This window comes from Misgurnus anguillicaudatus, chromosome 20 (genome assembly GCF_027580225.2).
Source record: "Misgurnus anguillicaudatus chromosome 20, ASM2758022v2, whole genome shotgun sequence".
In the NCBI taxonomy this organism is placed as follows: domain Eukaryota; kingdom Metazoa; phylum Chordata; class Actinopteri; order Cypriniformes; family Cobitidae; genus Misgurnus; species Misgurnus anguillicaudatus.
The window spans coordinates 7,017,784-7,035,625 of NC_073356.2; the positions used below are offsets into that span (position 1 = coordinate 7,017,784).

At 38.7% G+C, this 17,842-nt stretch overlaps 1 protein-coding gene across 1 annotated transcript; it reads right to left on the reverse strand.

The window, feature by feature from the left end:
- Positions 1 to 4,125: 4,125 nt before the first annotated feature.
- Positions 4,126 to 7,893, reverse strand: cited4a (Cbp/p300-interacting transactivator, with Glu/Asp-rich carboxy-terminal domain, 4a). The gene is made up of 2 exons (XM_055220340.2): positions 7,734 to 7,893; positions 4,126 to 6,701 (listed from the first exon to the last, which is right to left on the reverse strand). The coding sequence occupies exon 2, from the start codon at positions 6,689 to 6,691 to the stop codon at positions 5,963 to 5,965; it is 729 nt and encodes a 242-aa protein (XP_055076315.1). The 5' UTR covers positions 6,692 to 6,701; positions 7,734 to 7,893; the 3' UTR covers positions 4,126 to 5,962.
- Between the last annotated feature and the right edge of the window lie 9,949 nt (positions 7,894 to 17,842).

Genomic DNA, 17,842 nt, shown 5'->3' on the forward strand with positions numbered 1-17,842 from the left:
GTACAAATTGTCTGTCGATTGACCACGAGTGTTACCATTGTAGTAGAGTGGAGTAGAACACGGTAGCCATACGTACTCGTGTGATTGATTGTGTGAGGCGCTGCCGTGCGCATCCATCCCAGGGTTATTAACTGATCTTCTGTGCCCCAGCCAGCAGCCTGTGGAGAGGGAGAAACCGAATCACTTACCTGAGAGCTGACCGCCTGTAAAGAGAGAGAGCAAAACTGAATACCTTACCTGAACAGTGCTTACTGTACGACGTCCTAAGCCGGAGAGGTGAGAGTCGATACCAGTGGTGATTTAACCGATCTCCTGTGTTCTAGCCAGCAGCCTGTAAGGAGAGAGAATCGAACACCTTATCTGGAGGAATCACCTACGGGACACTACCCCAGCACCACGTACAGGAGCGCCCCAGTGTTGTCCAGAAAAAGGGTACGTCAGGGAGACAGTATCTTATCCAGCACTTATCTCAGTCTTTTTATTCTGCCTCCAGGAAGAAAAGGAGGGCGCCACGGGATCATAAAGCAAGGCGGAGGAGCCCGAGCCGCACACCCCCACAGAGCCTTGGACCCCGGAGCCCTAGCCCCGTCCCCCCCCTTGCCCCTTTCCGATCACGGCCCACCTGGAGGGCAGAACAAGAACCTTTAGTTTTAAATCTTTTCCCCTTTCCCATTTCCCCATCCATTTTAATTAAATTAAATAAAATTCTATTTTTTATACTTACGTGCACTTGTGTTGTCTGGTCATTGGGTTGGCTTTGGGACCTCCTCGAGGTGGAAAATAAGGAGGGGCCTGGCTTGTTCACATTAGTGGCCAGCCCCGACTTGGGACATACATGATCCATGAAAATGACTAAAATGCTTTATTATGCATGCCAGGCAGGTAGATGACGATATTTACTTTGTAAGGAAACTTCGCACAAGATATGTGTTCTTCTACGGAGTGATAAATACAAACAATCAACGGCAAAAGCATTGAGCAGTTTTGTTGGGGTAGGTTTATTACTACAAGTAACTCTGGACTAAATTTTGTAAACTTTGTAGGGGAAGCGTTAATAAACTCAGTATTTTAAGCGGCACAAACAAAGTCCCATAGACAGTTTCATCAGACGCACACACATTGTCGCGATTACGTGTCTGGGCGGAACTTAAATTCCAGTCTCTGTTTGTTTAATGGTCTGACTACTGGCTAAACTAGACTCTGGAACAATTACCTCGTCGAAAATAACACATTTTTTGTTTCCTAAAGTCAAGGGGAGATGGTGATCAAACTTTATAAACCATAATTAGTAGATTCCAGTAACAACGGCATCTTGGTCACTGCGTCACATTCCCATGGCAACCAACCCCTTACTACACTAAAACTTTCTCATGAATTGCGTGAGTCCAATATGGCGTTGTTATCAGAAGCTAGTTATAACAATTTATAAAGTTTGAAATATGGAAGACCTTCATTAACCCCTTGGAGACGTGTGGATAACTTCTGTGAAGGATGGATGCACATTTTTGGGGTTTAAAGTCAGAATTTTTTCCCTGATCCCTGTTTTCTATCATCATGAAGCCTGGAAGAGGAAGGACATTTACTAAAATAACTCCACATGTGTTTATTTGAAAGATGATGGACATGTGTATCTCGAATTGCTTGACGGTGACTCACCGTCGGTGAGTAAATCATGGGGTAATATTTATATTTGACTGGAGCATCCCTTCAACCTATCAAAGATCAGTTTGTTTATTTCAGTACTCATTAAGATACTGTATGCTGCTAGCTGGTGTAAACAAGCTTATGGTCTGGGTAGGTGTGAGAGTGAAATCAATGCTTATGTCATTTCTTTTACATGCAGTGTGGATCTACAATCATTTGGTCACTGGTTGATATGCCTTATTATATGTATAGATTTAGGTTTATTTATAAATCCACTGTTTGATCAGGTAATGTAGAAAGCCACAGGCTGTTATTGTCTTGGTGACTGATATTGTACTGTAAAGAATGTGTATTCACTGTTTGGTAACAGGTTACAGCCCTTCCCTGTTTTATGAATTACATGTAAATGGAGCCCAGTGTGTATGACACAGAAACAAAGTTCAACGCCATGAGCGGTTCGTCTGTCAGATGAGATGCTCAGACCTGATATCACTGTGAGTGAATAAGATGGATTAGATCATCGGCTACTGAAACATCCACTCTTGGATGACAGATCTAATGAGAAACCTGTAAATGAAGCACCTGGGATATTTAATAAGAGCAAAACCTCAATCATGCACAGAGTTATACCAAGATTTGTTTCCAACCAAAGTGTGAACCTGTGTTAATGAATACATTATCTAGTTAGATTTTATTCTCTATTTGGTGACTTATTTTGCATCCATTTTTTGGCTCTTGTTTGTAATGGTCATTCTTATATCAGGCGTCTCCAAAAATGTTAAAACGGATAAAACAATCTGAAGAGCTACTTTTTTGAAACAGTCTACTCAAAACATTTTTCTTTTTCTGATTTTATTTTACTTGTTGCTATGTTTTATCACCATGGGCACCATGTTGGAGACCACTGCTTTATATTTTATCTGTATGTTTATTGATTTCCACTATCGTTTTATATAAAATGTTTATACTATATTGTAGCTGATTTAATAAAGGTTTACCAGCAATAACAGTCACTCAACTAACAACAAACAAGAACTCTAAACTCAATCCCTCTAAATGAATATAAAAACATATGACAAGATGGAGTTCCAGTTTTTGACTAGGACTATAATATATAAATTATGGTGTTGTTACATAATCTACATTATGATCAGATTTATAAGTAAATTGTTAATCTTAGCTTTACTTTCTTTATATGAATGTAAGCAGATGCACACTGGTTGGAAAATAATTCATTTCAACCAAACAGAGGCTAAAGAATAACTTTAAACAAATATGAATAAAGTTTTAACAATTATTCTTACAATGTAGTTTGAGGTTTGTTTTTCACAGTGACTTTTGTGATCCAACCGGCATTAACATTTGAAACAGGCTACAGTATTTTAGTAAATTACTGATAAATCTTGAAATATCTGTCTGTTTTACATCATAGAAATGATGGATTAAGATTTCAGATTATGCAGTGTTTTCTAATTTATTGTGATTTTTTCTGGTAACTCTTTACAATAAGGTTGAATTTGTTAACATTAGTAAATGCACTAGAAAATATAAACTAACAATGAGTTTTTCAGCAGCATTTGTTAATCTTTGTTAATTTGTTAATCTTTCATTGTGCATTAACTAATGTTATAGGGGCCATGGCAAAATACTTTTTTAAGATGTCAAATAATTCTTTGATGTCCCCAGAGCACATATGTGAAGTTTTAGCTCAAAATACCATATAGATAATTTATTATAGCATGTTAAAATTGCCACTTTGTAGGTGTGTGCAAAAATGTGCCGTTTTGGGTGTGTCCTTTAAAATGCAAATGAGCTGATGAAATTCAAACAATGATCACAATGATGGTGGTTTGTTGCAATTAAAACTCAATTGTGCTTTTCTCTGCACTAAATGGCAGTGCTGTGATTGGATAGTGCAGATTAAGGGGTGGTATTATTATAATAAGAGTTCCTTATGACATCATAAGGAGAGCCAAATTTCAACAACCTATTTTTTCATGTGCTTGTAGAGAATGGTTTACCAAAACTAAGTTACCGGGTTGATCTTTTTCACATTTTCTAGGCTGATAGAAGCAATGGGGACCCAATCATAGCACTTAAACATGGAAAAAGTCAGATTTTCATGCCATACCCCCTTTAACAGTTACAACTTTTGATTTTAAAAATGTATTCATAAATGCTAAAATTAACATGAACATTATAAATACATAATGTAGAAGTACAACTTTCCTATTAAAACCATATTTTAAAGTGTTACCATTATGTGGATAATATATAGATTAGTCTAAAAATATGGTAAAATCCAATTGTTTGGTTTAAATTAACCTAAAAAACAAAATTAACAGAAGTTTGTCCATATCGGGCACAATCATGGGCTGAAACGACTCGTTAGCATTAAAGTTTAAATGACGAAGTCCAGTTACAGTAAAATAAAACATGCATTCTGTTTGAAGTTTTAGGGACAGAATAAAATGAAATCACTTCTTTAAATAAATATTTTATTTTCAATGAAAATAAATACATTTTCTTAAGATAGAATCAACAACATTTGAAAAAGCATTTGTGGGAGCACAGCACAGTAAAAAACAGCAAACTGCTTGGAAGAAAACATTTGTGTCCAGAAAAAACCTGCTATTGACATTCTGAATTGATCTGTGGGGAGGCAACGCACGTCTACATACACAACATTTCACACATTCCCTCCTTTTGACAAAAAAGAAAGGGAAAATCTACAACTTATTATTTTGCCTGTTGCTAGATGCAGTTTACTCAAGTTTCCAAGTGTGACAAATGTGAAGGATCTTGGGAAGGTCATTGCAGTCTAATACCAGAAATGCAATCAAGTAAATGAATGTCATGAATTAAATACCCCCTTATTGTGTAATAAAGCACTTAACAATAAGCCAAATTAGAGTAACAACACAGGATATAACCACCATTTGGCATTTCCTTATTTGTGCTTTTCGCCCCATTCGGTGGCCATTCTACACTCATCATCTCAAGCTGTACATGCAGAAATCTGCCAGCCTGGGGCGGGTAGTGATGGAACAGATTAACCTACTAGTACTGTACGCTGTGCTATTTCTATACCAACCCAACCCCCATAGAGTCCGGAACAGAGCTACTACAAACATAACACCATAGGAACATCAAAAGCTCCTCTCCGCTCAACAGGGACATTGACTGTGCCAAACTCTTCAACCATCACAATAGAATAAGCATGTCCATTTTATAATAACCGGACCATCTGAGATGACTGACCATTCTAGTCAAGAAAGAGGTTTATGTCAAAAATGACATTATATTTAAAGTGTGCAGAGTTGGGGTACAGTGTTGAGATGAGCTGCTGGTCCCTGGGGTCGATTCCAACACAAATCAGCAAATTTGTACTATAGGGAGTGGCTGAGGTCCTCTTTCTTTACTTTATGATAAATACAATATATGAGCAAGTACATATCTGTTGTTGAGAGTTTTCTTTGAAAATCATCCAAATATATAGTTCCTCTTGTCATGGTGTGAGGTAAACATGTCTACAGTGAATTATCAGCAGTATCAGTATTGTGTAAAACACTATAAGGCAGTTCTACAGTTCAGACATATCAGCTCATGCTCAACATTTAGCAAGAGAGGCTACAAAATGTTTCAACATTTTCCAAGCGAGTCATCTAACACATAATAGTCCTGAATGAACCAAGTGACGTCATAATCAGATGCGTCATTTTTAGTACAGACGTTTTCACAAGATTTACAGAAATCTCACCCCCCCACCATTTCAAACATCATTAAGAGCCATTTCAAAATCAATGTCACTTGTTTGAAGTACCAGCCTTCATTGCCCACATAACACACACATTCAAACATCATGACTCTCGAATCTCAGGGTTAGTCAAGGAAAAGGCAGGTTTCTCCATCACCACAGATCACGTCTGCTTTTTGGTAGGCATCATACATAAATACATTTCTAAACCCTATCGACTCTAAGGAGGCAAAGCAGTTTCTGCATCGTTCCACGCAGACTTCTTTATCCACCGTGTGAAGATACATTCCACCCTGGGGCAGTTGGTTAAAATCAACCCAACGGGACCCGAAAAGGACAAGGGCTGCTGCTCACCAAGGCCACACTTCAACTGGCTAATCCTAGTACCAAGTACCAAGTCTCTGTTCTCATTTCAAGCGTGGTATTCTTTAAAAGCAAACAGTGTGCACTACAATATGCATAGCACAACTTCAAAGACACAGAGAAACACAGAACCCGAGACATTTTCTTGCATTGTCTTGCTGATCAAAAACCTTCCTCTGACTAAAGAACCAGAAGCTTTCAGCAGCTGACAGTACTTGGCTGCTGCTTGCACACAAAGTCTGAGAAAAAGTCGAACTCGTTTTGCCCCAGAAAAAGCTCGGGCAGCTCTTGGATCCGGTCCAGGCCGAGCTCCAGCACTAAAGACGTCAGAACCTCCTCGTCGATCAAGTCCATGTCCATGACGTTGAGGCCCAGCGCCGGACCACCCATCCCCATCTGCATCCCTGGCAAGTGACCTGGAGCCATTCTGTGCTGAACATTTGCCGCATGATGCCCGTTCAAAGGCCCGTGCGGGTGCCCGTGGTACTGGGTATTGAGTTTCTGAAGATGCATGCTGGCCATAAGCTGTTGAGATGGCGTGAGTCCTCCTCCACCCATATACTGCTGTGGGTGCTGGTTCGGGTGCATGTGATGATGTTGTGCTTGAACGTGTCCCTGCTGCTGCTGCTGCTGCTGACTTGGGCTTCCATACATCATACTGGGTTGCTGCATTTGGTGGGGGTGTCCACCTCCCATCTGGCCATTGATGTGACCGTTCATGACGCCGTTCATCGCATTCCTCTGCCTCATGGCTGCATCCATGGAGCTCTGAGGCCCTCTCCCATAGTGCAAGATCTGCCCGTTAGGAAGGGTCCGCAGGCCGGGCTGGGGTCCGTGCGGGGAACCACCGTTCATTCCCATGCGATACCCGTGCAGGCCTCCGCCAGCAGAGCCGTGGGTCATGGGCATCATCATGTGATCGGCCATGGCTTGTCAACTGCGGAGATACGAGAAGAACATTTATTTAACTATTCAAGCGAAACCATCGCAACAATGGATAACCTTTTTCTCTTGCACGCCCAACACTATGAATATTCAACAATTTTAGCTTTAAAAATCAGTTTAAACACTCTTGCATCAGCATGCTCAGACAAAGCATTGATAGTATAACGCTGTGGTTAGGAGCTTCAAGGAGGATCAAAACAATAACAGGCGGTGAGGAGGACAAAGTGCTCAGAAAACAAAGCCAACCTACTGCCTGATACATGTGATCAGGAGGCAAACATAAAGCTATTGATGGGATCCACACATGTACAGTGATAAAAATTCAGGAGGAGAAATATAAGACTAAAAAAGACAATCCAATTATTATTATTCTTAACTAATAATCTGTTGGCATAAATCAGGTTTTAAGGATCTCTAAATAAAGCAAATATGTCATTATAATCATAACACAGTTGTTTCATACAATCTTCTTTTTTTACATTTTATAAATATAAATTAAATGTATATTTGACTCATTAAAGTTTAAATCAATTGGTCCAAGACAGCAGATCATAGAGAGTTTACTAAAATATTTTATGAAGTGCACATTTATACCTAAAACGTAATAAGAGATAAAATGTGTAATGGGGTCGACAGCAGCCTCACCTCGTATCTCTCTTTGTCTCTTTACATAAAAAATCTCATCTGCTTTAAAGTCTATATTAAGATTAGATATTTTGAAACGAAATACAAATACTTTAAGGATCCCTTGTTGTTAAACCACAGTGAAAGTTGCATTACAACATCATGCAAACTACAGAATTGTCTGTGTATTTATAGAAGTTATGCATGTTCACATAAAAATATCTTTATTCCAAATACGGCCAATATTAAAACAAAGAGTGATACTCAAAAACACTGACAATAGCGTTGTAAATGCCACGTACTGTTTGCTACAACAAATCAAGATTTTGAGTTTCACGTACACGTTACACTTGCCAAACAAACATGCAGCAGAACATAACAGTGATAAGTGTACACATACCGTCTAACAGATGCTGATCTCGTAAAGATGCGCTTTTGTCTCGCGTGTCTCTTTAAAGCAGACGCACGTACATCCAGTGAAGCGCGCGGCCGCGGTCTGTAATCTGTATGCTTCTGAGCGCGACGATTACACAGACATACATAAAGATCGAGTGAAGGGCGGGGCTACCTGTAACCCCTCCTCTAATCTTTTCTGATTGGCTTCTTCTCTTATCTCAGACGTCACTGGCCAATTACTCACATGGCCTCACAATGCCAAAGTCAGTCAGTTCGCAGCAATAACATATAAACTCATCAACAACTCTGGTTGTGCAATAAATAGAGTTCAAAACAAATTTAAAATAGCATATAGTTGTAAATAAAACGGGTTTTTACCTATTTCTATTCATATTTTATTTGTTCAGCTGTGATCAGTTTACATTAAAAATATAAGTACTCTAATAAGTAAATACATTTAATGTAAATACATTTTCTGTGTATTCATACATTAGCCTGCAGAATTGTTTTTCTATAGACCTATAATTCAAGTTCCTTATTCTGACTTTTATTTAGTGGTTGGTTATTAACGGATGAATAAAAACAGTAATGACGTGCTGTAATGTTTTTTTTTCTACAACCTAATTTACACCTGGACATACATGTGTGAAGCCTAAAGCCGTGTGCTTAATAAATGTAATTTGCCATTAAGTTATTACAACAGGACATATGTTTGCTACGTGACTTTTGGCTGTGGCCTTTGGCCTCGTATGCAAACAATTGTTTACCATTTTAAAAAGAAAGTCAGAAAACTCCTGCTGGTGTAAAGCATGTGCTAAAGGTCTGACCCCAGCTTGATATATATAACTGTATACAGTATAATATATAATGTACATAATACGTAGAGTGATAGCCCTCATTCTTATATATACATACATGTTTTTACTATATGGGTTATTAAAGTGTATCTAAACCTATAGTAAATTGTATTTTTACTAGGGCTAGGCATATATTAATCTAGATTAATCTCATACAAAATAAAAGTATTTTTTTATTTATATAGAATATATAAAAAATATATATATATATATATATATATATATATATATATATATAAAAATATATATATATATATATATATATATATATACACATGTAGATGTTTCTTAAATACAAACATGAATGTGTGTGTGTAATAATTACACACAGCAAAAACTCATATGTTATGCAAAAAATTACTTTTATTTTGTATGAGATTAATCTATGCCCAGCTCTAATTTTTACATTTCTTTTTAAAAAATTAGCTTAAACAGAATTTATATTAAACATCCATGCTTATCACAAAACACTTTCTCATATGTATATTCAAGACAAAAAATAGTCATGCTGAAAGGAATGTGGCATATACCTGTATAATCTCTCTCTCTCTCTCTCTCTCTCTCTCTCTCTCTCTCTCTCTCTCTCTCTCTCTCTCTCTCTCTCTCTCTCTCTCTCTCTCTCTCTCTCTCTCTCTCAAGGAAATCTTTTGTCATAGTGCAATGGCATTAAAGTAAGCTATTTGAAGGAAGTACTAAATTTAAACAGAACGTCTCATAACACATGAATCATACCTCAAATCACGCAGCTTCACGCTCTATTACTGTTTCAAATGAACAGACTGATGATTTTCATTTGTCAGACAATTAAACAGCCTAAAAGAACATGTACACTCATACTGAATGAAGATCCTGAACCATATCTAAAGCACAGACTATTACAAAGACCTAAGGGGCCTTGGGCCTGTAAGAAACACTTCACAACCTACTTACCGACTAACAATGACCCGCATGTTGACTGTACCTAAGACTACTGTAACATTCACAAAGCAAAATGTGAAAGTGGCACTCATATAATCCTCACAAAACGTACATTTTAAATGTGGTTTAAACTGTTATTCATGAAAAAGTATTTTTGTGGAAGCATTTAGTATTCCACTTTTGTATATGTACCAGTACCATCATTAAGTTTTTCTGTGATTATCTAAAGGTTCAGTGCCAAAATTCCTTGTGGGATGTCAAAATGTGTCAAGAGCGGATGGCCTAACTAATAGCAGGATAAAATTAGCCCATCTTCCTAATCTGGATGTACTTTACCTCAGTGAATTTCGCAGGACTACAATGGCCTATTTACTGCACACCATTTCATCAATGTGGAATACTTTGAGAAACGAACAAGAAGAAAGTTCACATTTAAAACACCAGCTGCCATATTTGATTAATGAATGTGAAAATGTAGTTTCAACTGGAATTTGAATGATTTAAAGTACTAATAAGGTAATATTTTGCCGCATCAGAGACACCAAAGATATTTAATCAAACTCACTGAATAACAGGTTAACCTCGTACATCTTTGGTTGTGCCAGAAAATGACATATATTCCAATCTAAATGATTTTATACATGCTGAATTAGGACAACATTTATGTGTGTTGTAATTCAGTGTAAAACAAAAATATTGGATATAACAAGATTGAACACTGCTATTACTATACTATTTTCGGGCATAGAGTATAAACAGCAATTAAAATATATTAAATATAAAGTGTTTTTTTATTAGAAAACATGGCGCACACGTCAAGCAGCAGATGTCAGACTTGATGGCTCCGTCTTCAACTCCTCCCTCGACTGCAAGCGGTAAACCTCGCCGATTGGTCTGCACAGTGCCACATGAACTCGAACACACCTTATGACTTGGAGGCCAATGCAACACTTAATATGGCCGCTCTGGTGACAGAAGTCCCGCCTTCTGGTTAAAAGAACCAATCATCAGCTAATAAAAACTGATGTTTCTCTGGGGGAGGGGCTCTGTACAGAGTCATGTGAGGTGCTTAGCGACCTGGATAAAAGTGTTTTAGCGTAATTTGACCTTAAAGGGGGTCGCACACCGGACCCGCAGCTCAGCGCCACATCGAGTTGCGTCTAGGACAACTCGGACGTATCGTACACCGGAAGTGCACATTAAATAGCACAAGCTTATTCAGATAGCGTCTACTTCAAAATGCAAAATATACTTTAGCAGCCAATGTTAATCGTTAATGATTTGAGACAAAATTATGCAGGTGTGCGTATACTCATAGAAAACAATGTGTTCGTTTTAGAACGGCGCGACGCTGCGCGTCCGGTGTGCGACCCCCTTAAGAACCAAATGCTATGATATAAGTAATAACAGGTTTAATTATATCAGAAATATCTTGTTTAAAGGAATAGTATGTAAGAAATGTATATCAATTAATCATAAAATGGCCCTGATATGTCACTAGACATTAAGAAATCATTTTCATTTTAAATACTTATATCACTGACAACAGTGATCTGGCCAGGATATTGTATTGAGTTGCAGCCCTCAACTGATGTTTATGTTGTCATGTTGTGTATTGGCCACCAGTTGTGTGATTGCAGTACCAGTTTTAGCCACAAGTTTTGTGATTGCAATACCAGTTTTGGCCACAATCCTACATACTGTTTCTTTAATTGAGCCTGGTTTAGCTGGTTAAGTTGGTGTAGCAGGCAGGTTTTAGAGGTGAACACTTTTTAGATGGCCTGAAGGACCAGCTGACCCCACCAGTTTACACCAGCTTGACCAGGCTGGAAGTTTGGCTAGCTTGGTTTAGCTGTTGGCTGGTTTAAGATGAAAGTAGCTGGTTTAAGCTGGTCCTCCCAGCTTGGCAAAGTCTTCCAGCTTGGTCAAGCTGGTGGATCAGCTGGTCTCCCAGCCTCCAAAACCCCTCTAAAACCAGCCTGCTACACCAGATTACCCAGTTTAGGCTGGTTTTAGCTGGTCTTTCAGTAGGGTTAGCACATGATTTTAGAGATATCTGTCTTTAGGACTTTATTCTTGCATGACTTAAATAACTGCCCGATGGCGTTGCAAACATGGCTGCCTAGTAGCACGACTTTCCTTCAAGCCCGGGATACACTGCACGATTATTGGCTGTCCCAGACGAAAGATTGCTATCGTGAAACAATCGTCGCGGTTTCTGTGATCGTGGCTCTTCATCGGTGGTCCTAGTTGTACAATAAGAGAGGTTCAAAGATGGCCATATTCCCGGTCCAAAGATAGCCTACGAAAGTTTTCTGACAGTTTCAGAAATTCGGCATGATCACCACACAGTGTGTTTGCTGCTACGACCAGCGTACTTATATTTGTTTACCACGAGCGCATGCTGGTGACAATGCGCTAACGTGTGACGCAGCCACCGAAGTTTCCGTGTCATCATCCTACAGTCTACACGCCTGTCGTACCAGAGTTTAAACAATCCATGTCGCACAGTGTGATAAGGTAATGATCTTATAGGAGGGCAAAAATCCTGCAGTGTATTCCGGGCTTAAGTCAACTTTGGCGAAAAACTGGGATTAATTCCCATATACTCATAATTCAGGTTTCAAGAGCTATCTGCACATTAAGTCTTCATTTTTTTTCGGTGCAAGAACAGCTTTCTCTGTAAACTGAATTTATTAAAATCAAAGAATAAACACTATTGGTTTAATGCAACTTATCTAGCAATAAAGCATTTAAATTGGGTCGCAAACAGAATTTGGTTTAAATAAGGATTTATAAGGATGTTTTATCAGTTTATATTACATATTATTCAGTAATTCATTGAATAATAGAGAGGAGCGTCATAGCTAGGCATAGATGCACAGTGGACCGCAGTGATGACCAGTGACGTCTAGCTCAGTGAGGCATGCCACAACAATGTGATGGATTATTACTGCAATATGGGAAATTGTGGCATGCAAATTGTACCCATGACAGATTTTTATTTTTTGGGGGGGATTATTTCATTTGGATGATTCCTTTATTGAATCTGATGTTATATCTACAAACAGCACATGAATAATCAATGGACACAATTTAATACATAGTGAATCCCCCGGCAGTGTTAAAAAGGCTTACTGTATAGTTGACTCTGGAAAACAACAAATTTAACATTAGATAAAAACAACAATTACACACTTTACCAAAACACGTTAAATCTACCTCACCGAGGATAAATCATTCTATTCAACCTCAATGAGTCATCAAGCGCCACATCAACATGATTAATAAAGTCTTTCCTAAACAATTACATGCCTGGGCTAACAAAATGTCATTGGGAAGGTAATTACAACCAACAGGTTCAATTTGAGACTAGAGCCCCATTTGACTCTTCCGCATGACGGAGCGAGAGAATGAACACATTGGTAGAAAGGTCAGAGCGACGGAGAGCCTTCTTCAATTTGACAACAACGCCGCAAATTATCCGAAGTCATTTGCAGGTGGTGCGCGGCGAGCATTTCCATAACAGCGCCTATATTTCCACCTCTGACATTTCATGAAAAAGACAGTGGGAATATTTTCACAGCTGTTTGGTTGCGTGTTTGTATCGGTGTTTAGCATGCACACTCACAGGTGGGTACGGGAACCTGCTGAGATGGACTCAGAGAGCTGGGTGGTTATAGAAACATTTTTTTCATTAGGTTTAGCTAGTGTGGTTTTCGAACATTGGGGTATAGCTATAACTTTTAAAAAGACAAAAGCATCCTAGTAATATTTTACATTGCTTTTTAAGGGAGCTCGCAGAGGCTCTCCTAATTTTGCCAAGCGGTCGATGTCCTCAGGGCAACATTATGTGGACAACATTTCAATCAACCAATCAGATTTCAGAAATAAGTTTACAGTTTGTTTTAAGTTTAAGCTTACAACCAAAATTCTAGCTGTTTTTAACTTATCATGTCCCTCTGATTTTAGGGTTTGGTTAGGGTTGGGGTTTGGGGTGTGATTAGGTTTTATTTAGAAAAATTTTGTCCTTGGGTCAACACAATATGTTGCCCTGAGGACATCAACCACTTGGCAAAATCAGTTTGAGCGCTCGCAGACTAGAAAGCTGAGTGAGCATTTGGCGGGGAGGAGTGCTGGGTTCGAGGGTGTGTAGGACCTGGGACTAATTTCGAAATACAACAAATTGGAGGAAAACATAACATGATCTAGCTTGTCTAAAATTGTCATTAGGCGAATCTCACAAACCAAAGAACTTGTTTTGCTGTCACTCCAAAATCAAATTATAGAAATTATATTGTGCTTTTTAGGATTGTATTTTTTATTTATTTAAAGATGGAAATATTTATTTGTCATAAAATTTAATTTCATTTATACCACGGGTCTGTTGAATGCTGTATTCTGATTGGCTGAGAAATGTTCTGTGGGTATGCATCAATTTCTGATAACCGCACACCTAACTTGTCAAATGTCTTAAAAGTAGGCACCAGAGCAATGTCTGTGGTAACCGTGGTATAAGAGGAATTATTGACTCCGGTCCTTTGAATTATTTGAAAATAATGCACACTCAAGGTGTAACGGCACTCCGCGAATTGCACCTTGGGTGTGCATTATTTTCTTATAATTCAATGGCCCGTTGTAAATTATTGCTTACTTATTTTACAATTTAGGGGTAAAATGTGAATGTGGAGATGTTACATTTACATTCATGCATTTGGCAGAGGCGTGTATCCAAAGTGACTTACAGTGCATTACAAGGTACACATTTTTGAATAAGAGTTTGTTGTGGCAAGACATTTCTTTCACAAACCCGACCCATCATGTCCATTAAAATGAATACAATTACTGTACATCTCAAAGACGTTTTGTGGTAACATGGCAAATTGTTGTTTTCCATGTGTAACTCAGTTTCAACCAAACTGTGGGATAAGAGTGACATAACATGATGTCCTTGGTAATATACATAACACACACAACATTAATGCATGTGTGCTCTGTCACACGCTGTGTTGTGTACAAAGATCTGTCCAGTCCACACCCAATGTGTTTATCAGCTTATGGGGCGGAGTCTCTCACCTGTTGCTTCAGGTAACCAAGTTCAAGCTATGTTTGTGTCAGACTGCTTGTTTAAGCGTGCGTGTATCTCTGTGTGTGTTTTGTGAATGTTTATGCCTGTTTGTTTGTAGGTGTATATGAGTCAGCATGAACAGTAGAGTTACACACTACCCTTGTCTTTCCACATTACTCTGTGTGTGTGTGTGTGTGTGTGTGTGTGTGTGTGTGTGTGTGTGTGTGTGAGAGAGAGAGAGAGAGAGAGAGAGAGAGAGAGAGAGAGAGAAAGAAAGAGAGAGAAGATACAGAACAAAAGAACCAAATGTGTGGGGGAGGGCGAGACCTTGCATGCCTGAGTCTCGTGGTGTTAAAGTTATGTTTTGCTTCACTGATTTCATTAGGCGGTCCTTGACCCCTCTTTGAGTTTATCTTCCCAAGACTGGCCTCCTAAATATCCAGAACTTGGTAAAGCAGACGCTGTGCCTTTAAAAAATAGTTATTACAATATGTACATGATTTAAACCTCAGTGAACTTCTGTCTTCGGTAAAACACAAAGATGTTAGAATATAGACACTGCTTTTCATCGTACTTTAAGAACTGTAAGAAGGGCCTGTTAGTCTCCAAAAAGATCATTATCACTAATGAGATATAATAAAAGTTGTCCATGACTCATAAGCTTTTTTCCAAATCTACAGCCATATGACAGCTTTGTGTGAGGAATATATCAAAATATAAATGTTCTTGTCTATAGACGGTTTTAGCAGTAACAACATAAACAAACGGCTTTCATGGAACAAACATAAACTGTAAAAAATGTCTGTAGAAATTACAGTATTACTGGCAGCTGGTTGACAGTAACTTACTGTAGATTTTACATTTTTATCTACTGGCAACAGTTTATTCAAAGTTAAATGAACATTAAACATTTTCTGTCTTTATCTTTTACAATAAGTTACTGGCAACCAGCTGCATAATCGCAGCAAATTTTTTTACAGTGCAACTTTCGGGAAACTTTCACAAATAATCAATACCTTGTAGAGTAGTTTATTTCTGATAACAAGCAAAATAAACAACAAGTAGGTTACCTTAGTTTAAATCATAGCTAAAGCATATCAAAAACTACACTGAGCTAACGTACTTTAATGTTATTAACGTATTTTAATGTTAACTACAGATCGGCTGCCAAACTGCCCTTTACATAGCGGTGATCCATAATCGCCGTTTGCCCTTGTCTTGAGAAACCAAAACATTTGTTATTTTCGACGATGTATTTGTTCCAGAGTTTAGCTACTAACCAGGCCATTAAACAAAAAGAGACCGGAAGTAAAGTTATGTCCAGACGTGTAATCGTGACAACGCACGATGAAAACGTCTATATCTCTCAAACCTTCTTTGCACTACAATTCTATATAAATGTGCCACTTTATGATGTGACAGTTTTTCAAATTTTCTTTTTAGGCATTTTCACCTTTAATTGACAGACAGTATTGTACGGAGACGACAGGAAAGTAAAGAGAGTGTGGAGAGAGGGGAACAAGACCGGCAAAGGACGCCAAGCTGGGACTACAACTCGGCCTGCCTCAAAACACATTTGCGAAGATTGTGACATAGGGGCTTTTTACACCTGGTCACCTTATGCGTTTTCTCTGATCGTAAAAAGACCAGGTGTAAATGCATTCTGAAACGTTTTCGAGACGGATTTAAATCCGATCGCTCAAACCACTTCAGGAGGTGGTCTGGGACGCATTTCAGATGAAACTGGACAAGTGTAGATACATCTGGTTGACGAAACCACATCTTTGAGCGCATAACTCCTCCCAAACGTAAGCATGTCACCCAGAAGTTAGCCGTCAAAGAGGCAAACAAACAAGCTCATTGCTTTATGGAGCGACAACAGCGGGTAAAAAAGCTTCCTAGAATCAATAAAAGAGTCTAATGACAAACACAAATTATATTAAACAAAGAAATAAAACTTTAAGAGAGTTTTGCGAATGTTTTTCCTGTCATGGACCTGCATTAAATCACCGCGCTGTCACTCTCCTGCTGCGCTGGACTGCCCAACATACAGTACAACATACAGTAAGTGCTGCCTATTGTTGCATAAACGTCATCTTACATTTTTTTAAGGTGGAGTAATAAATAGTGTATTTGCATTTTGGGCGGGGGTAAAAGATCGGATTCATATCTGTTTTGCCAAGACGCATTTATGTGGCCAAATGTTTTAACAAATCAGATAGCTATCCGATCAGAGAAAACACATGAAGTGACCAGGTGTAAAAAGCCCCATAGTTGAATCAAAACACTGTTGGTTTATGTGTGCAGCAGTTTCCAATATATGCAAAACTGTGAATCAGATCTGAGATATGATAGATGGGCAGATTTACAATGAATAAACTTTTACTTTCTGGTCTATTTGTAGGCTTTCGCTGCGTTCAGACCAGCCGCAATAGAGGCATCAAACACGAGTGATTTCAAATTAAGTCAATGTAAAGACGCGTTGACGCATGTCAGGAGGTCTCGCGGCACAAATGAGGCATTTAGCGTGCCGTGGTAGACGCGATTCCGCCTAGACGTGCGAATGGCACGAATTGAGCGTTGCCACGGCAAACGCGCAAGTTGAAACATTTGAACTTAAATGCGCAAGTTGAAACATTTGAACTTTTGTGAAAAAACGCGCCGCGTTAACCAATCAGGAGCTTGCTCTAGTAATGACGTGATTACAGAAAGTGAGCCGAGTCGCAGAAGCCCCTCCCATGATGCGAATTTCCGCGTGAATGTCTCGATGACAAGAATTTCACGCGCGAATGAAGCAAGTAAACTCAAATTGTTTAAGCGGCAAACTAGATGCGGTAGATGCGAATTTGATGCATCAAACGCAGCTGGTGTGAACCCAGGGTTAGAACAAACCTGCTTGAGTAAATTTTTGAAGGGCAGGGGGAGGTGTTTTGATATAAATGTGTGTTGGCAGTTGTGAACACAACAACCCTGCAGTCTCATTAGATGTACTTTTTGATTTTCTTGTTAATGTGATGTCACACTGATAAAGCCCCGCCTACAGTTACAGACTGACTGGTTCATTTTACCCAAAAGCTTTTCTAAATGTGTTTGTTAGCGCATTGTAAAGCTAATGTGGCTAAAGTTATTATTGTCTCAGACTTATCAGATCTATTTTAACTGAAAGCGCTCACTGTCTGCTGGTAACATTTGCATTGAAAACAGAGGCATTTTATGCTATAACATTACATGCTATAACAAATACTCTGTGAGGTATTTTGAACTGAAACT